Source organism: Schistocerca piceifrons, chromosome 5 (assembly GCF_021461385.2).
Source record: "Schistocerca piceifrons isolate TAMUIC-IGC-003096 chromosome 5, iqSchPice1.1, whole genome shotgun sequence".
Classification (NCBI taxonomy): Eukaryota; Metazoa; Arthropoda; class Insecta; order Orthoptera; family Acrididae; genus Schistocerca; species Schistocerca piceifrons.
Window position 1 is genome coordinate 337,788,390 of NC_060142.1, and position 21,710 is coordinate 337,810,099.

The 21,710-nt window shown below is 40.8% G+C and overlaps 1 protein-coding gene across 2 annotated transcripts in view; it reads left to right on the plus strand.

Moving 5' to 3' along the window:
* Window positions 1-904: 904 nt before the first annotated feature.
* The window catches only part of LOC124798285 (ankyrin repeat family A protein 2-like), a 49,697-nt gene continuing 28,891 nt past the window's right edge, over window positions 905-21,710 (plus strand). For both annotated transcript variants that reach the window (XM_047261611.1, XM_047261612.1), the window contains exons 1-3: window positions 905-1,450; window positions 1,521-1,650; window positions 2,097-2,320. In XM_047261611.1, coding sequence (XP_047117567.1) covers window positions 1,268-1,450; window positions 1,521-1,650; window positions 2,097-2,320 — 537 coding nt within the window. In that variant the 5' untranslated portion in view covers window positions 905-1,267. The remainder of the gene's footprint in view (window positions 1,451-1,520; window positions 1,651-2,096; window positions 2,321-21,710) is intronic.

Genomic DNA, 21,710 nt, shown 5'->3' on the forward strand with positions numbered 1-21,710 from the left:
AACTCCATTGGTTTCCCTTTTATCATAAATCCTGGAATGCAGCCACACATTAATAATCCATCCCACTGACCCTACACCTATGCACACTCCACACCCTATCCCCATGCAATTTCAACCGACTGCCCCTCTCACACGATGAAATCCATCGCTATATTTATCCATTCTATCAACTATAATATCTTCTCGCCTATCCAACTCCGTATCACCCTATCCCTTTCCCAGTTTCTCTCTATCTTTCCACATCGCTTCTCATATTTACACTAGGACTTTCCCACATACCACTTCGCTTTCCATCCTTTCACCATCCATTCAAACACCTACCATCATTTGTATAGATACTATTCAACGACCCTTATGTTTATACCCAACTCGTCACAACCATTTTTCTCCAACGAAGGTCCTTCATCTTTTTAGTGAAAGAGCAGTATTACTTTTCACTGTTTTTAAATAATTATTTTTATTTTCACATTTTAATCTGTCTAATAAAAAGCAAAGAAAATCAACAGTGTAATTTCGTGTAAATGGGACCAAACATCCACGGTCTTATTTTAGAAACGATTGTAGTTTTGCATCCTTTAATCATGTCTTAATGTAGAATTTTTAGCTTTTTTACAGGAGAGCGGTATGTTGCCTCTCTGTCAGTCCATCCCAGCCCATATTAGACGAGGGTGATGAAATACCAATGAAAAATAAAAGTGGAATACCAGGTACCGCATTTACAAATGAATGAATGAGTTAGCCAACAAGCAACCGCCACTTTCCAAAGGAAGTCACTGCTTTATAATAAATATTTTGATGAATTAATCACGTTACAATCAAATTAAGAAGACAACTCCCAAAGAGTTTCCTTTTTTCCGCAGTACACTGCGAAAGTATTCAATTATTCGCTGTAACTTAGCATACAATCTTTGCAAGTGTCATTGGTATAATGTAAACATGGGATGTTGACGTGTGACAGCGTCCCTAGAGTTTGGATTCTGTATCGCAACAGCAGTCTGTTATTATTGTACGCTGCTGTTTGTGATGTAACCACGCTTAGTGCTCGAATAATACTGTGATGCTTGTGAATACAAAGAAAATAGTGTGGTACAAAATGCGAGCAACTCTCAAGAATAGGATTTGCGAAGATAAGATAATTCATGAAGAGCTTGTGACACATCAGCAGAATTAGGTCGTATTGCTACTTTGTACAGCATGTCAGTGCTTATTGGGAGACATTATTATCACTGAATGACATAAGTACAGAAGTAACAGGAGTATTAGGGATATGGATGTGAGCCAAGAATTTTCAGAAAATCTCAGCCACAGAAAACAGAATGTAGGCTGTGAAGTAATAACGAAATCAGTAGACAGCGGAGATAGCTCAGTTAACCATGGTTCAACAAAAATGAGATGGTCTCCAAGATCTTGGCAAGATGGTACTCGTAAAAGTGCTTTCCAGCCGTACAAGGTATGTTTTTATTATAATGAAATATGTTCCATTATTGTTCAGTATAAGATATGGATATTGGTCTAATTAGCCCACTACAGTGCTGACAAACTTGCAACGAGGGAACATCCCGACTGAAACGCCAGTGACTGAACAAGTTGATCTCGGTTTTCATCACAGAGCAGGACTTGGAGAAATAAATGAAGCCGATATACGACAAGGTATAACTGCACTCATAGTTTTTATAGAAATGCATATCATGACAAAAATATTAATGGTAGTTGTGTTGAAAATTAGTAAACGGTCGTGAATGAAAAAGTTTCAAAGAGTAGAACGTAGAAAGTAGTAACAGGCATTTCTCATTGCCAGACCTTTTGGAAGCAGAATTTTCAAAATATGTGTTCTTTGTCTATTGCATGCCTTGAAAATTGCTTACCTATCCATTGGAAGACGCTAAGTGGTACTCAACTGTGATTTTGCCAAAGTGTGATGCTGTTTGTGAACAAGTACTAGTAATTTACTTTGAATATAACCTTTTCATAGTCACATTTAGAAAAGGATACTTGCTTTGTGATAAATTCATGTTATGAAATAATTATCTGTGACTGGTAACATAGTAAGCTCAATGCACTGTCTGTATTATGCTAACGCACAATATTATTGACAGAAGCAGATGTGGATGCTGCAGATACAAATGGTCTAACAGCCCTGATGTGGGCAAGTTCTTATGGCCAAGTGCCAACTGTGCAGTTACTACTGCAGCATGGAGCAAGTGTCAACAAGCAAGGGCCTGAGGGTGAGACAGCACTGCTGTTGGCAGCAGCTGGTGGACATCATGATGTTGTGCGAATCCTGCTGACAGAAGGAGCATCTGTTAATCATGCTGATGATGTGAGTTTGATGGTTGACTTTATTTGAAATCTTTGTGCGTTTCTGTTACTTAATGGTACTGATTGCAGCATTGGGATAACTGCTGCGTTCATCAGTATTCATGGAAATACGGAAGCGTCTGATCCCACCCGTCTGCTTTGATCCATGACGTCACAAATATGGCGGAAACAAAAACAAACACACACACTTTCCACAAGAAGCCTAATGACACTAACGGGACAAGTGCGGGAAATGGGGTGTTTTGGGTGGGGGGCAAACTAAATATAAACAAATTTAGATGCCTTGCGTAGCTACAATGTGTAAGTGAAGACAACCATGCATGAATACCCACCCACCTCCCCAGGGGTCGTAACCCCTGCATCCCATAGAAGATAAAGATGCTTCAGTAGCTGATTAGTGTTTTTTGTCTTTTTTTAAAAAAAAAAAAAAAAAAAAAAATCTCACGGGATAGAACGAACAGATCAGAAAGATAAATATAATAAACTGAAACAGATAATTAAAATAAGTAATAAGTGTTTTTAAATTAAAAAAAAAAGATCTCACGAGATAGAATGAACAGATCAGAAAAGTAAATAAAATAAGATAAAACAGAACTGGAGACAGCCACACTCAAACCAAACTCCGCGCCGTCATGACATCACACACGACAACACCCTTACGTGACGGGTCAAAGCCGACGTGTTGGATCGGACGCTTCTGTCGACCCAGTGACTATCAATTAAAACATTCCTGCGTATTTGCAATTTCATCCTGATACTGTATTACTAACTCTGCTAATTAAGGATTATGAAGAAACTTAATTGTGAATTGAACTGTACATTAATGTATTATACATTTAAATTTATATCAGTTTACTGCATATTATATAAGTGTTCCAAGAGGAGCACATTCTTCTTTCAGCAGCTCATATACAAAATTTCATTTCATGTACAGTATCTTATTTCGTTCATTAAGCAGAGTAAACTGAGACAGCTGTGGCTATATTTCTGCATATAAAAGTTATGTGGAGATCAAATTTTATAGTGCTCCCCCACCCCACCTCCCTAAAATCTAGGTTGTGGTAGCAGTCCGATCTGTTGTGTAACAAGAGATCAAAGTTAGGTTGGAAGGTGATGGTTTGGTTCTGATTTGATGAAGCCACTGAAAGTGAATGTGAAACAAAGATTGTTGGTACATATTTTCCTGTAGTGTAATCACATGTCTGCCTGTGCCATATTTAATATGCTTTGCCATATTTAACACACTTTTGATGGTAAAAACTAAAACGAAGATAAATTCAGAAAACATATATTACACAATAGAATAGTCTCCAATGGGTATCATGGTGTATATTAGGGACATATCTCATACTTAATGTATGAGGGTCGTTTGAAAAGTTCTCGGAATCACCACGTGAGGTCAGTGCTAGCGCAACCAGTTGTTCAAGTGATATCCATTGGACTGTTGCCTGTAGACACGCGCCACGTCAGAGTTCTTGGAACAGAGCAGTGACGGTGACGTGGCTGTGTTGTTGTTCCCGCATAGTGATTTGCGAAGGTGGAAAAAATCAAGATTCAAGCAGTGATTAGGTACTTTGAAAGATAGGTATGAAAGCAAAGGACATTCATGCCAATTTCCAGAGTACACTGGGGGCCTCTGCTCCTTCGTATTCAGATGTTGCCGAGTGGACAAATGAATTTGGTCAGGAGAGCTTAGATGATGATCTGCAGAGTGGTCGGGTGAGATGTGTCATTACTCCAGAAATCATTGCAAAAGTGCACAAAATGGTCACGAGGATCGCCGATTCAAAGTGTGTGAAATTGCTCACGCTTGCCAGATGTCATCTGAAAGGGTGTATCATATTTTAACTGAAGAAGTAGAAATGAAAAAATTATCTGCAAGGTGGGTGCCACGACTCTTGATGCTGGATCAAAAACGTGTTGTCGCCATGGCAAAATTACATGAACTAAGGTTTGGCCACACCTACCTTATTCACCTGATATGGCTCCGTCAGACTTCCATCTCATGCCAAAACTGAAAATTTTTCTTTGTGGATGAAGATTCACTTCAAACAAAGAATTGACAGCCGGAGTTGACAACTATTTTTCAGGCCTGGAGGAAACTCATTTTTGAGATGGGTCTTTAATTATGTCTCAAAGCGAAATACGGTATATTGGAGTAAGAGTAACTTATTGCTCCTTTCTTTATTGCAACCAAAAGTTAACACTGCCAACACTCCCAACTCCCACTCTTGTTTTATTGAGTTTGTTTTGACCTCATTGACGGAGCTTTCCTGTTTTGTATCAATTTGTCCATAGTTAAAGGTTTTGTGAATAAGTCTGCCAATTGTTTATCAGAATAAACATAATAGACTACAATCTCATTATTTTCAATATGTTCACGTATATAATGACTTTAATGTCAATGTGCTTGGTGTGTTTGTGATGTTCTGTATCTTTAGTCAGGTGAACAGCACTTTGATTGTCAACATGGAGTGTCGTTGGTTTGTCTAACTGAAAACTAAGTTCACTGAGAAAACCACACAATCAAACAACTTTAGGAGCAGAAACTGAAGCTGCTATGTATTCGGCATCTGTTGTTGATTTTCTGACACATTTCTGCCAACATGAACACCATGTCACAGGCGCACCTGCTAACAAGCTCACATAGCCTGTTGTTGCAGACGAGTGTCACAGTCATCAGCAAAGTTGACATCTGAGTAGACCACCAGTCCAGTAGAGCCAACTTTGTACCTTACGGTCAGGTACCTGGTCCCCTATAGATACTTCATAATCCTTTTAACAGCATGCCAATGATCAAGACCTGGATTATGTAAAAATCCACTCACCATGCTCACAGCAAACATGATGTCTGGCCATGAGACAGTTGCTCCAAACATTAAGCTGCCGACTGCCTGCTAATAAGGTTTGCTTCCCATCTCCTTTACCTCATGTTGGTCTGCAGGAGACTGCCCACTGTGCAACATGGTTCCAACATCAAAAGAAGTGGAGTTTGGTTTTGAATCATCCATGTTGATCTACTGAAGTAAACAATTGATGTATCTTTGCTGACCTCTATAGATTTCTTTTGTAGAAGGGTTTTGTTCAATTTCAAATCCACAGAAGTATTTTCTATTGCCCACAGTAATTTCAAACATTGATCCCTGTGCTGTCAAAACATTTTCCAGTATTTTTGGAGACTTACAAATAAGCAAGCTATCATCCATATATAGTGCCAGGTAAACATCAGTGTCATCTGTTAAAGCATGGAAAACACATTTTTCTACATTCAGTTGCACAAATCCAGCCATTGTCAGAAACTACAAATTTTTGATTCCTACAATGTAGTGATTGTTTGAGTCCATATATACTCTTCTTCAGCTTGTGAACATTATTTGAGCCTTCTACTACAAAACCTTTTGGTTGCTGAATGCAGTCTTAACATCAAACTGCCTAATTTCCATATCTTAGTGAAGCTGCTATGGCTAATAAAACCCTGATTGAATCATATCGGACCACAGGAGAGAACGTATCTTCATAATCAATGCCTTTTCATTGTGAATAACCTTTTGCCATAATCTAGCTTTAAAGCGGTCAGTTTTTCCCTCAAAATTCTGCTTCATACGATAGACCCACTTACATCCAACTGCCTTGCAGTTGTGTGGTAATGGGACTAGATCCCAAGTTCTGATCTTCTTCAAGGATGTAATTTACTCTTCCATTGCTTGTTTCCTCTTTGATGACTCTTTCGATGCCATTGCTTCTTCGAAAGTTTGAGGTTCAAAGATAAGTGCAGAACAAGCTGTATCTTGGTCCCGAAAATGAGCAGGTGCTCGCAGATTAGAGCGGTCTCTCAGATTCATCCTTTGATTTTCTTTAATTTGTTCACCAGTATCATCCTTTTCAGATTCTTCCCGAATATCTTTTTGATTTTCTTTCATTTTTTCACCATTATCATCCTCTTCAGATTCCTCCTGCACATCTTCTGCAGCATGGTCTCCCAGGTAAAATTCAGTATATCTCTGTTCTATGTTTAAGCTATAGGTTTGTTCTTCATTGAAAGAGACATTGCAGGAGATTGTAATTTTTCTTTTTAATTAGAATTGTAGAGGCGATAATTGATACTATATCCATTATAGCCAACCATGATCAATTTCTTTGATTTACTATCCCATTTTGATCTCAATTTATCAGGAATGTGTATGTATGCTGCTGATCTAAACTTCCAGATGTGTCCTAAAGAAGGAGTCGTAACATTGTCGTTTGCTTTACATGGTCGGCAATTTAAGATATATGCAGCACAGTTTACTGCGTCTGCCCACAGTTCGTGAGACAAGTCAGCACTTAATAACATAGTGTGTGCACTCAGAAATTGACCTGTTTTCTTGTTCAATTTGGCCATTCTGCTGTGGTGTAAAGGGCCTTGTTTTCTCATATATTATACCATTTTGCTTGAAATAATCTTCAAATTGCTTATTTATGAATTCGGTTCCATTGTCACTTCTTGGAACTTTGATTTTGTTTCCAGTTTGTCTTTCAATCAGTCTCTGAAATTCCAAAAATACAGGGAAAGTATCGTGCTCACTTTTAAGGAAATACATGAACCTGTATGAAGTGCAATCATCCTTGAAAACTGTGTTCAAGAAATTGTTTTCTCATCCATCCACTCAAATCTACACGAATAAATTCACCAGGAACTTGATCTTAATTTCAAGTTTGAATTAAAAGATTTTTTTTCATCTTGCCATACTGACATGGTTCACAATGAAGATTTTCAATTTTTTTCATATTAAAACCAGGTATTAAGTTCAGACCAGCCATATTCTTGAGACCACTGAAATGAATGTGCCCAAGTCTGTCATTCCAGATCATGGTGGAATTCAGGGAAGCAGGATTTGCCTGTAGTACACCTGGACATTTAAACAACATGTGATAACACTGATTGTCCATCTTAATTCATGCTGCAATTAGACCTGAACTGCGAACTGGTAGTCTGTTGTCATCAAAAATAACTTTCATTCCTCTTTTTGTGACTGATCCCACTGAAAATAAATTTTTCTTTAGCTTAGGAATCTATAAAATGTTTTCCAAAGTGTGAGGTTGCAGTTTGTGTTCAACTAATGACAATACTTCAGTTGATCCAATGCCTTCTGCTTTGATGATCAAGTTGTCTCAAATTTGATGAAACGAGTCATCCGATGAAATTGGCTTAAATGTGTTGAATCACTCTTTGTGTGACATCATATGTTTTGACACAGCACTGTCGACTAATCAAATGTTTTCATAACCTGGAGCAAAAACATACACATGCTCTGCACTCAAAGCTTGCTGCTCAGACATATCAGTTTTCATATTGAGTTTTGCTAAAAGTTTCTGTACTCAGATTTGAAATGTCCCTTGTTAGACATACTGTTGTTCCTGGTATTTGAAATGAACTTGCGTGTTTTGTCCACATTAACTGCTGTGAAATCTGTTGGGTTTTCATCTCATTGTAAAATTTTTTGTATTGATCTTCAGCACACAAGTCCCAGGCAGTTGAAAAACATTCAGAGAACGTATATTACACAATGGACAAGCCTCCAGTGGGTATCCTGGTGCATATTAGGTACATATATCATACTTAATGTGATAAAAATCTAAGGAAGGACCATTTTATAACTATTGCCGAGATTTTTAATAGTTTAAAGGCCTACTTATTAGTAGGTAGCTGCCCTAAACTTTACAAGGGACACAAGTACAGTCGTATTTATCAAATATTGGCAACATGTCAGGTCAAGGGAAGTGCTCGATGCCACTTATCTGCTTTGACCCGCGACGTGAGTATGCTCGTGCTGCGTGATGTTTTGGAAGAGTGTGCTGTATCACCAGTGAGTTAATTTATTGTTTGGTGGGTTTATGCATTCATTTTTGCATTGTATATGATTAGTGTGGATTTTTTCCTATCCAAAATGTAAAGGAGTTTTGTTTATTGTTAGCCATGGGGAAGATGGAAAAATTTAGTGTCCACTCCACACTGGTCAATGGTATGACGATGACCGTAAGGTTTTTGCAAGGGTTTGGCTTGATTGCAGACTTAATGAGGTGTCATGTGGGTAATGAGATTATGAAGTTGACTATGGCTCCGGCTTCTCACACCAGTGTCCTGTACATGTGGCGTTGTCACTGTGACAATGTTTGGCAAGCTATACTACGAGGGACCTGTTTCGAGAAATCTAAGTTGGCCAACAGAGAGATTGCTTTACTTACATATTACTTTTGTTATTGTTTACATTTTTGTGCACATAAGACAGGAATGAGTGTTTGAGATGGGTTGCATTGGTTTTCTTTCTGTAGGGAAGTGTATACTGGTTGTGCGAAGTGTAGGATGTGTGTAGCGAGGGACAATGTAGGTGTAGTCACTGGTGGCTTATTTGACAAGTAATTTTTGTTTTGTTTGGATGTTAGTGCGTTATTTATAGTTTGTTTGTTTCAGTGTCAAAGTTTTTTGTTTGCATTTTAATTGGTCAAGTGGATTTTTTTTTTTGGGGGGGGGGGGGGTTCAATTTGTGTGTGGGGTTTTGGTATTGTTAGCTTCATTAGAGTTATGTGGGTTATGTGAAAATTGTGACATTGGAATTTTTGAGTTGTGTTTGGGTTCTAGGCATCCGTGGCTTTGTTTGAGCTATATAGGTCAAAAGAAATTTGCTAATCAATGTTTTGGAGTTGTGTATATTGGTTTTTTGGCACTGAGAGCTATTTCTGAGCTATGTTAGTCAAGTGAAATGTATGATTCCTGTAGTTTTTATGTTTGTAGCATTAGGTTGAATGTTGGGAATTTTTCGTGTTTAATTGTATAATACTTGTTTTGGGGTGGTTTTGTTCTTCTTATTGTTGTATATTTAGCTTGTCCCTGCCTTAAACCCCTTACTGCCAGTGGTTGTCCCATTAGTTTCATTTTATTGCTGGAGTGAAATAGTCTCGTGCTGTTTTTAATTTTGTTCACGTATATATGTAGTGACATTATGGTTGCCATATTGTGTATGCTGGAAGTAGGTGTGCCCACCATCTTGATGGCGTCATGGATCAAAGCAGCTGGGTGGAATCACACACTTCTGTAACACCAACATGTCAGCCTGTGAAACTAGAGGCAACATATCGGAGGATGTTATGGGGAGCATTTCGGAATCTCAAAGGATGAAAAGTACTAATATATTATTTCCAGTGTGAAATGATGGTGTGGTTTTATATTTCAGTTGTGGATGCCATGGGCATGTTTTGTTTGCATGTCTGCTTTGTGTATGTGCCATAGCTGTCATTTGGTTTATTTATTTTTTGTATTCGATTAGTTATGCATGTTACTTTTGTATGAAGGCTGCTGATCTACAAAATTTGTTTAGAAGAGTTGTTGTAGAGTCCTTTCTTAGTAATATTGTGGTGTTTATCATGCTGGTTCACATTCCTTCCAGGGAAACATTTTAATGAATGTTGTTTTTCTGGAGAGGCTATGCAGCGACAAAAAAGAATGGGTAGGTTTTTTAAACGACAGACTTATTGGGGGAAAAGATGAGATGTGTAAAATGTGGTAATTAATTGTGTTAATTGTTTTTCATGCTTGTCTGGGTTTCTTTTTGTAGGAGGGTTTGTAGTGCCATGATTAGTAGAAGGAACAAAATTGGGGTGAAGCACAGAAGGGTAATGGTAGCAGTTGAAGATTCTTGCTTTGGGGAAATTTAATATCATGCAGGAAAGCTTTTGGTCTGTGTTTGGGTCTTTGGTACTGTTTGCTTAGACAGAAAAGGTATGCTACTGAGCCACTTGTGGATGGGTTGGAGGATCTAAATTACACTGTTCTACAAAAATAAACCTTTCTTTCTATTTCTGATAAAAAATATTGTGATCCTAGTTGTATTTTGAGTGCTGAATTGAAAACTGTTTTTGGTTTTTTTTCTGTCAGGGATAGTTTATGAGTAATCGCAATTTTATTTCTCTTTTCAGTTTCTGATCTAGTGCAGCAAATGTGAGGTGAAATTTGACAAACAAATGCACATCTTTATGATATTATAAGTTCATCACATTAATGGAGGGTGGGATCTAACATATAACACAGTAATCTTTGTGTATACACTTTGAAGCATTTATTTGACATGAGAAATTACAGGAAAGTGACAAACAATGAGCCACTGCCTTGTAATGCACATCACTTTTTTCTCTTGTATTGTGAATCTTTCTTCTCTCGAATGATATTCCAGCAATAATCTGCTAACATAGAAGGTACCCACTTCCCTTCATAGTGCCTTTCTATGGTAGAAATGTCTTTATGGAATCTTTCCGGAATCTTTCCCCATGTTCATCTGATACGTCACTACAACTCTCTGTGAAGTAGTCCAGATGAGAGTCCATCATATGTACCTTCAAAGACATATTGCACCCAAAATCCTGATATGCTTTGATCATATCCTTCACCATTGCTTCCTTCTTCCGAGGAAGTTTTCCGACACCATCTTGAAACAGTCCCATGCGGTTTTTTCTTTATCAGTTAAACATGCTTCAAAATTTGCATCTTTCTGCAGCTCCCTGATTTGTGGGCCCACAAATACACCTTCCTTTATTTTTGCAGCTGAAAGGCAGGGGACTTTGGTGGCTAGATATGCAAACCCACAGCCTGTTGGATCCATGGTTCTCACGAATTGTTTCATCAGGCCAAGTTTGATGTGAAGCGGTGGAAGTAGTATATATTCAGGAGCTACCAGACTGTCACGTTGTACATTCTTTTTGCCAACTTTCCATCTTCGCCTAGGCCATTTCTTTTTCACGTAGTGAGATTTTCGGTCTTGACTATCGCACTCGCAAAGAAAACAGGCATACTTGGTGTAGCCTTGTTGCATTCCCGGTACCATAGCAATTACCTTGAAGTCTGCACATATTTTCCATTTGTGTTCATTGTATTTTAATGAAATTAGCATCTTTTGTACGAATTCGTAATTCTCTTTTGTCAAACTAGCGTAAGCTACTGGAACAGAGGGTATTTTATTTCCTTTATGGAGCAAAACACCCTTCAGACTTGTTTTCGATGCATCTATGAAAAGTCTCCACTCCTGTGAAATATAAGTGAAGTTCAGCACTTTCATCAGGCCAGCAACGTCATTGCAAAATGTCAGTGCTTCGTAAGTTGAAAAATAAGAAATAAAGGCATATTCTCTGTGCCTGAACAAACTGATTTTAGTACTTTGGTGCAGTAGATTATACTCTTGTAATCTTGAACCAAGCAGCTGCGCCTTTTGTTTACTTAGTTCTAGATCACGTACTATATCATTTAAATCTGCCTGTGTTAACAAATGTGGCGATGACTCACTTGTGCAGTGATATAAAGAATCATCATCTGTGATTTCTTCAGCACTACTTATTTCACTGTCACTCGGAATTTGACCTCGAGCTCTTGAAGGTACTGGAAGCTTCTCGGAATGCTGCACTGGCATTCTCGCTGAAGGCAGATCTGGGTAAACAATGTGCCTCTTCGACTTTTTGTTTGTAAAACCTTGAATTTTTGTTAGACAGAAATAACAACCAGTAACATGGTCCTTAGGCTCCCTCCACACCATGGGAACAGCAAACAACGCCACATTCTCTTTACCTTTCCACCACTGAATTAGTTTGCAGTAACATGTAGCACAATAGAAATGTGGTGCCCATTCTTTATCTTGGTCTCCTACCTCTACTCCAAAGTAATGTTTGTATGCTTTCTTTATGACTGAAGAAATTTTCTTCCGGTTTCTGGCAAAAGTGAACTTCCCACAGATGTAGCAGAAGTTGTCCGGCTTATATCGACATCCACGACGACGTGGCATTTCTGCAAATTTAAAAATACCACTTTGGTAATACACCTGTATTAAATTAATAGTAGGGAACTAGAGGAACGCTGATGTGTAAAAACAAGCAGTCGTTTTACCTTCAGCACCAGGCTCAATCAGTTTACACACAGGAACTAAAAAATTCAACCGTGCTCGAAAATATGACAGAGTTACTTGTCACCCAAAACACCCACTCGTTAAGACTGACACAAATTGCAGCTAACACCACTGTTGTAAACTCGATGCACTGCCCCTAGGAGGTGTGAAGCTTTACTGCCGAGGCAGCGACCGGCTGTCGCCATTCGAGTTAATGAGATGTTTCAGGTGGTCTTAATGACATAGGTGTGGCAGGGGATAACCTAATGATGTCTGATTCTCCCCACTTGCTGTTGCGCAAGAAATTATCACGTTCTATCACTACTGGATGCGGCAACATACCCGTATTTCTCTATAACGTCTATGTGTTTGCCATGAATTGTGAATATTGTCATTTGATGATATATATATATATATATATATATATAATGGAAGGAAACATTCCACGTGGGAAAAATTATATGAGGCAACAATTTGTTGCGAAAGCTTGAATTTTGTGTGTATGTTTGTGTTTGTTTGTGGTCTATCGACCTGCCAGCGTTTTTGTTCGGTAAGTCACCTCATCTTTGTATTTTTTATATATATATATATATATATATATATATATATATATATATATATATATATATATATATATATATATATATATATATATATATATATATAAAATAATGGAAGGAAACATTCCACGTGGGAAAAATTATATATAAAAACAAAGATGAGGTGACTTACCGAACAAAAGTCAGACAGTGTTTGTTGGTAATGAGGATCACCCTGTGGCTAAACATGCCTTGGTGCACAGCCAGCACATCTTGGCACAGTGTTACACCGTCCGGGTTATCTGGATACTTCCCACCAACACCAACCTATCCGAACTCCGGAGATGGGAACTTGCCCTTCAGTATATCCTCTCTTCTCGTCATCCGCCAGGCCTCAATCTCCGCTAATTTCAAGTTGCCGCCACTCATACCTCACCTGTCTTTCAACAACTTCTTTGCCTCTACACTTCTGCCTCGACTGACATCTCTGCCCAAACTGTTTGTCTTTAAATATGTCTGCTTGTGTCTGTATGTGTGGATGGATATGTGCGTGTGTGCGAGTGTATACCTGTCCTTTTTTCCCCCTAAGGTAAGTCTTTCCGCTCCCGGGATTGGAATGACTCCTTACCCTCTCCCTTAAAACCCACTTCCTTTCGTCTTCCCCTCTCCTTCCCTCTTTCCTGATGAGGCAACAGTTTGTTGCGAAAGCTTGAATTTTGTGTGTGTGTTTGTGTTTGTTTGTGTGTCTATCGACCTGCCAGCACTTTTGTTTGGTAAGTCACCTCATCTTTGTTTTTTTATATATATATATATATATATATATATATATATATATATATATATATATATATATATATCTAAAAAGAAAGATGATGAAACTTACCAAACAAAAGCGCTGGCAGGTCGATAGACACACAAACAAACACAAACATACACACAAAATTCTAGCTTTCGCAACCAATGGTTGCCTCGTCAGGAAAGAGGGAAGGAGAAGGAAAGACAAAAGGATATGGGTTTTAAGGGAGAGGGTAAGGAGTCATTCCAATCCCGGGAGCGGAAAGACTTACCTTAGGGGGAAAAAAGGACAGGTATACACTCGCACACACACACATATCCATCCACACATACACAGACACAAGCAGACATTTGTAAAGGCAAAGAGTTTGGGCAGAGATGTCAGTCGGGGCGGATGTACAGAGGCAAAGATGAAGTTGAAAGACAGGTGAGGTATGAGCGGCGGCAAATTGAAATTAGAAATTAGCGGAGATTGAGGCCTGGCGGATAGCGAGAAGAAAGGATATGCTGAAGGGCAAGTTCCCATCTCCGGAGTTCTGACAGGTTGGTGTTAGTGGGAAGTATCCAGATAACCCGGACGGTGTAACACTGTGCCAAGATGTGCTGGCCGTGCACCAAGGCATGTTTAGCCACAGGGTGATCCTCATTACCAACAAACACTGTCTGCCTGTGTCCATTCATGCGAATGGACAGTCTGTTGCTGGTCATTCCCACATAGAACGCTTCACAGTGTAGGCAGGTCAGTTGGTAAATCACGTGGGTGCTTTCACACGTGGCTCTGCCTTTGATCGTGTACACCTTCCGGGTTACAGGACTGGAATAGGTGGTGGTGGGAGGGTGTATGGGACAGGTTTTACACCGGGGGCGGTTACAGGGGTAGGAGCCAGAGGGTAGGGAAGGTGGTTTGGGGATTTCATAGGGATGAACTAAGAGGTTGCGAAGGTTAGGTGGACGGCGGAAAGACACTCTTGGTGGAGTGGGGAGGATTTCATGCAGGATGGATCTCATTTCAGGGCAGGATTTGAGGAAGTCGTATCCCTGCTGGAGAGCCACATTCAGAATCTGATCCAGTCCCGGAAAGTATCCTGTCACAAGTGGGGCACTTTTGGGGTTCTTCTGTGGAAGGTTCCGGGTTTGAGGAGATGAGGATGTGGCTCTGGTTATTTGCTTCTGTACCAGGTCGGGAGGGTAGTTACGGGATGCAAAAGCTGTTTTTAGGTTGTTGGTGTAATGGTTCAAGGATTCCGGACTGGAGCAGATTCGTTTGCCACGAAGACCTAGGCTGTAGGGAAGGGACCGTTTGATGTGGAATGGGTGGCAGCTGTCATAATGGAGGTACTGTTGCTTGTTGGTGGGTTTAATGTGGACGGACGTGTGAAGCTGGCCATTGGACAGGTGGAGGTCAACGTCAAGGAAAGTGGCATGGGATTTGGAGTAGGACCAGGTGAATCTGATGGAACCAAAGGAGTTGAGGTTGGAGAGGAAATTCTGGAGTTCTTCTTCACTGTGAGTCCAGATCACGAAAATGTCATCAATAAATCTGTACCAAACTTCAGGTTGGCAGGCCTGGGTAACCAGGAAGGCTTCCTCTAAGCGACCCATGAATAGGTTGGCATACGAGGGGGCCATCCTGGTACCCATGGCTGTTCCCTTTAATTGTTGGTATGTCTGGCCTTCAAAAGTGAAGAAGTTGTGGGTCAGGATGAAGCTGGCTAAGGTAATGAGGAAAGAGGTTTTGGCAGGTGATCGGCGTGAAAGGAAGTGCTCCATCGCAGCGAGGCCCTGGACATGCGGAATATTTGTGTATAAGGAAGTGGCATCAATGGTTACAAGGATGGTTTCCGGGGGTAACAGACTGGGTAGGGATTCCAGGCGTTTGAGAAAGTGGTTGGTGTCTTTGATGAAGGATGGGAGACTGCATGTAATGGGTTGAAGGTGTTGATCTACGTAGGCAGAGATGCGTTCGGTGGGGGCTTGGTAACCAGCTACAATGGGACGGCCGGGATGATTGGGTTTGTGAATTTTGGGAAGAAGGTAGAAGGTAGGGGTGCGGGGTGTTGGTGGGGTCAGGAGGTTGATGGAGTCGGGTGAAAGGTTTTGTAGGGGGCCTACGGTTCTGAGGATTCCTTGAAGCTCCGCCTGGACATCAGGAATGGGATTGCCTTGGCAAACTTTGTAAGTAGTGTTGTCTGAAAGCTGACGCAGTCCCTCAGCCACATACTCCCGACGATCAAGTACCACAGTTGTGGAACCCTTGTCCGCCGGAAGAATGACGATGGATCGGTCAGCCTTCAGATCACGGATAGCATGGGCTTCAGCAGTGGTGATGTTGGGAGTAGGATTAAGGTTTTTTAAGAAGGATTGAGAGGCAAGGCTGGAAGTCAGAAATTCCTGGAAGGTTAGGAGAGGGTGATTTTGAGGAAGAGGAGATGGGTCCCGCTGTGATGGAGGACGGAACTGTTCCAGGCATGGTTCAATTTGGATAGTGTCTTGGGGAGTTGGATCATTAGGAGTAGGATTAGGATCATTTTTCTTCGTGGCAAAGTGATATTTCCAGCAGAGAGTACGGGTGTAGGACAGTAAATCTTTGACGAGGGCTGTTTGGTTAAATCTGGGAGTGGGGCTGAAGGTGAGGCCTTTGGATAGGACAGAGGTTTCGGATTGGGAGAGAGGTTTGGAGGAAAGGTTAACTACTGAATTGGGGTGTTGTGGTTCCAGATTGCGTTGATTGGAATTTTGAGGTTTTGGAGGGAGTGGAGCTGGAAGTGGGAGATTGAGTAGATGGGAGAGACTGGGTTTGTGTGCAATGAGAGGAGGTTGAGGTTTGCTGGAAAGGTTGTGAAGGGTGAGTGAGTTGCCTTTCCGGAGGTGGGAAACCAGGAGATTGGATAGTTTTTTAAGGTGGAGGGTGGCATGCTGCTCTAATTTGCGGTTGGCCTCCTTCTTAAAAAACCTTAATCCTACTCCCAACATCACCACTGCTGAAGCCCATGCTATCCGTGATCTGAAGGCTGACCGATCCATCGTCATTCTTCCGGCGGACAAGGGTTCCACAACTGTGGTACTTGATCGTCGGGAGTATGTGGCTGAGGGACTGCGTCAGCTTTCAGACAACACTACTTACAAAGTTTGCCAAGGCAATCCCATTCCTGATGTCCAGGCGGAGCTTCAAGGAATCCTCAGAACCTTAGGCCCCCTACAAAACCTTTCACCCGACTCCATCAACCTCCTGACCCCACCAACACCCCGCACCCCTACCTTCTACCTTCTTCCCAAAATTCACAAACCCAATCATCCCGGCCGTCCCATTGTAGCTGGTTACCAAGCCCCCACCGAACGCATCTCTGCCTACGTAGATCAACACCTTCAACCCATTACATGCAGTCTCCCATCCTTCATCAAAGACACCAACCACTTTCTCAAACGCCTGGAATCCCTACCCAGTCTGTTACCCCCGGAAACCATCCTTGTAACCATTGATGCCACTTCCTTATACACAAATATTCCGCATGTCCAGGGCCTCGCTGCGATGGAGCACTTCCTTTCACGCCGATCACCTGCCAAAACCTCTTTCCTCATTACCTTAGCCAGCTTCATCCTGACCCACAACTTCTTCACTTTTGAAGGCCAGACATACCAACAATTAAAGGGAACAGCCATGGGTACCAGGATGGCCCCCTCGTATGCCAACCTATTCATGGGTCGCTTAGAGGAAGCCTTCCTGGTTACCCAGGCCTGCCAACCTGAAGTTTGGTACAGATTTATTGATGACATTTTCGTGATCTGGACTCACAGTGAAGAAGAACTCCAGAATTTCCTCTCCAACCTCAACTCCTTTGGTTCCATCAGATTCACCTGGTCCTACTCCAAATCCCATGCCACTTTCCTTGACGTTGACCTCCACCTGTCCAATGGCCAGCTTCACACGTCCGTCCACATTAAACCCACCAACAAGCAACAGTACCTCCATTATGACAGCTGCCACCCATTCCACATCAAACGGTCCCTTCCCTACAGCCTAGGTCTTCGTGGCAAACGAATCTGCTCCAGTCCGGAATCCTTGAACCATTACACCAACAACCTAAAAACAGCTTTTGCATCCCGTAACTACCCTCCCGACCTGGTACAGAAGCAAATAACCAGAGCCACATCCTCATCTCCTCAAACCCGGAACCTTCCACAGAAGAACCCCAAAAGTGCCCCACTTGTGACAGGATACTTTCCGGGACTGGATCAGATTCTGAATGTGGCTCTCCAGCAGGGATACGACTTCCTCAAATCCTGCCCTGAAATGAGATCCATCCTGCATGAAATCCTCCCCACTCCACCAAGAGTGTCTTTCCGCCGTCCACCTAACCTTCGCAACCTCTTAGTTCATCCCTATGAAATCCCCAAACCACCTTCCCTACCCTCTGGCTCCTACCCCTGTAACCGCCCCCGGTGTAAAACCTGTCCCATGCACCCTCCCACCACCACCTATTCCAGTCCTGTAACCCGGAAGGTGTACACGATCAAAGGCAGAGCCACGTGTGAAAGCACCCACGTGATTTACCAACTGACCTGCCTACACTGTGAAGCGTTCTATGTGGGAATGACCAGCAACAGACTGTCCATTCGCATGAATGGACACAGGCAGACAGTGTTTGTTGGTAATGAGGATCACCCTGTGGCTAAACATGCCTTGGTGCACGGCCAGCACATCTTGGCACAGTGTTACACCGTCCGGGTTATCTGGATACTTCCCACTAACACCAACCTGTCAGAACTCCGGAGATGGGAACTTGCCCTTCAGCATATCCTTTCTTCTCGCTATCCGCCAGGCCTCAATCTCCGCTAATTTCTAATTTCAATTTGCCGCCGCTCATACCTCACCTGTCTTTCAACTTCATCTTTGCCTCTGTACATCCGCCCCGACTGACATCTCTGCCCAAACTCTTTGCCTTTACAAATGTCTGCTTGTGTCTGTGTATGTGTGGATGGATATGTGTGTGTGTGCGAGTGTATACCTGTCCTTTTTTCCCCCTAAGGTAAGTCTTTCCGCTCCCGGGATTGGAATGACTCCTTACCCTCTCCCTTAAAACCCATATCCTTTTGTCTTTCCTTCTCCTTCCCTCTTTCCTGACGAGGCAACCATTGGTTGCGAAAGCTAGAATTTTGTGTGTATGTTTGTGTTTGTTTGTGTGTCTATCGACCTGCCAGCGCTTTTGTTTGGTAAGTTTCATCATCTTTCTTTTTAGATATATTTTTCCCACGTGGAATGTTTCCCTCTATTATATTTATATATATATATATATATATATATATCCCTGACAACGATATTTTGTTTACATATTTGAATTTCCCATGGTAAAATGGTCTAGAAGCACATACTTTAATATCAGAAATAGAACTCATGTCAAACAGTGTTATTGTCATTTTTTTGTTAATCAGACTTGACTGGATTATCCTCCAGAAACACATGAAATACGTTAGTGTAGACTGGAAGGACAGAAGACTGGTAAAGGAATCATATACAAGACGTAACGTTAGTGTAAAGATTTATGATAAGGAAATTTACAATACAGGTATTAGACAAGGGTGTTGTTTGATGCTAATACTTTTCATTATTAGTGCAGAGAAACTAACAGACAAAGTATGGAAAAAGCAAGGGACATAATTGTAGGAGAAGAAAAACTAAAGACAGTTTAGTATACAGGTTGAAAGGCAATATATGAGGAGGACTGGAGTCGAAAAGAAAGTGAAGATTATTTGCTTTTAGAATGTGTTTCATCTTTCCCAGTTTTCGAAAACCAACAACTGTGTAATATTTTTTTTAGATTTGAACACCTGTAAATTACACAATGGATTTTTGCCCAAATTTTCATAGGCAGATAAGCAGATGGGGTATCAAATGTACCAGTGTGAGGCCTAATTTTGTGAAAAAGTATTTACTTTCTTGAAGGTAATCCAGGCAATTAAGGAAAACATAACTGGTGATTTTAGGCAAAATTATACTATTGATTTTTGTCCCAATTTTCATAGCCAAATGAACAAATGGGCTATCAAATTTACCATGATGAGACCTAGTTTTGCAAAAAAAGAGTTTAATTGCTTGAAAGTAGTCATGTAATTACAAAAATTAATTAGTGACTTGAGAGAAAATTTTGGCTTGAAACTGCATAGCCAGATGAAGAGTGGGAAATGGACAAATGAGGTATTTTACTCCTGATGACAATGGTGGAGATAGCCGTTGAAAGATTGAGTGTATTATTCTGAACTAACTGTACCCTGCCATGCTTTGCTGTGGGTCAATTTGCTTAAATGGAAAGGAAAGAAAAGAGAAAGCATGTGTTTCTAATATGTATGGGAATCGGATATATGTCCTAATCTCCTTCTCTCTGCCCTGCCTCTGTCCATCTCCCCCTCCTCTTTTCTTTGTCCATCTACTTCTACCCCACTCACATCCACCCCCCCCCTTTTCAGTCCATTACCTCCTCCCCCCCATTTTCTGTCCATCTTTCCCTCCCCCTCTTTCTCTCCATCTTCTCCTGTCCCCTCTCTCTGTCCATCTCCTACTTCCAATTTCCTATGTCTATTTTCTCCCATCCCTCTGTCCATCTCCTCTTACCCACTCTCCATGACCTTGAGCCTTGTGTGTTGTTCTTGCAAATTCAGATTCCGTAGTAGTGTTGTACACAGAAGTGCCAAAGAAACTGGCATAGGCACGCCTATTCAAATGCAGAGGTACGTAAACAGGCAGAATACAGCACTGTAGTACATTCATGTATTTCATATTGTTACTGACATTTCACTCACACTTACTTGATATTGAGTTTCATTTTGGGAATAGTTAAAACTCTAGATTAGATTTGATTAGTTTCATAAACAGTCATATCAGTTTAGTTTGTAAATAATAGATTCATTTACATTCATATTCTAGAATAAACATGTGTAACCTCAGTTACATCAATCGTCCTTATATACATATAGTACATCCATATGTTTACCACAAATCCTTACATATAAAACATAATACATAATTCCTTTCACATTATTCATGGGAGCTTGTTATTTATTTATGAAGCAGGTGGAAAAGCATTGGCATCTACTTCAAATACACTATGCACTGCTTGTCTAACTATGCTTAGCATCGCCTCTAGGAATGAAGGAAGGAATCTATTTGACTACAGGTCCATCTGATTACTAAGGAAAGGATGTATAAGTCACATATTGTGTTTCAAAAGACTCTCGATCAGCATTGTTCATGGTACAAGCTTGTTATGTTCGTACTACATGAAATAGACATTGTTTACTCCAGACGACATGTAACTTCAGTATTCTTGACATGTTTTTAATTGGCATGAAGGTTGTTGTCATTCGATGTGTAGAAATTGCGGGAGTTATTCCTTCTCTTTGACATGATGAATAATTTTTGGTCACTAGGCTTACATACTACTTAATCTAACTTTAACTAACTTATGCTAAGGACAACTTTGCAAAGATTTCACTACGGAAGACACCGTAGTTATAGTGGGTGGGCCAGGTGATAGTATTGACAGAGTTCCAGGGTACAGTATAGAGTGTGACCTGGCATTGATTGCATCAGCATCGAAGCATGCTGTTTGTGCGTTTGTATCTGTTCTTGATCGCCATGACCGACCTCATTTGAACTCTTCTGTCAAGAGAGTTAATTTGGAATTGGAACGGCTGCTTATGTCGGGTGCAGGGTTACGAATTGGTGTGGTTCCTGTTGGTGCTCTCAATAGGTGGGATTATACTAGGCCTTCACCTCAACAGGAAAGGGAAGGGTAAACTGGCTGGGAAAATAGCAGGAAAGTTAAAGGGGGCAGGCACTGTCACGAGTGATAAAATACGAGTGGTTATAGGGTTCAGAAAAGACCCTTTTTTAGAGTAGGGAGGACAGAAAGAAACCAAATTTTAAGAGAGGTTATGACTGAGACAAACCTTCAGTTTGAGAAAGAAACCATAAAAAATAACTCTAGCTTATTACATCAGCATAAACAGCTATTGGTTAAGAATTTTCAACAATCAGCAGATTTTTTCAGCTCTACCCAATTTTAACTCAGTCAGTGTGAAATGTCAGCTATCTTGATTGCATTAAAATATTCAAGAACTGAGAAATAAAATTAATGACTTAATTATCTACAGAGATGAA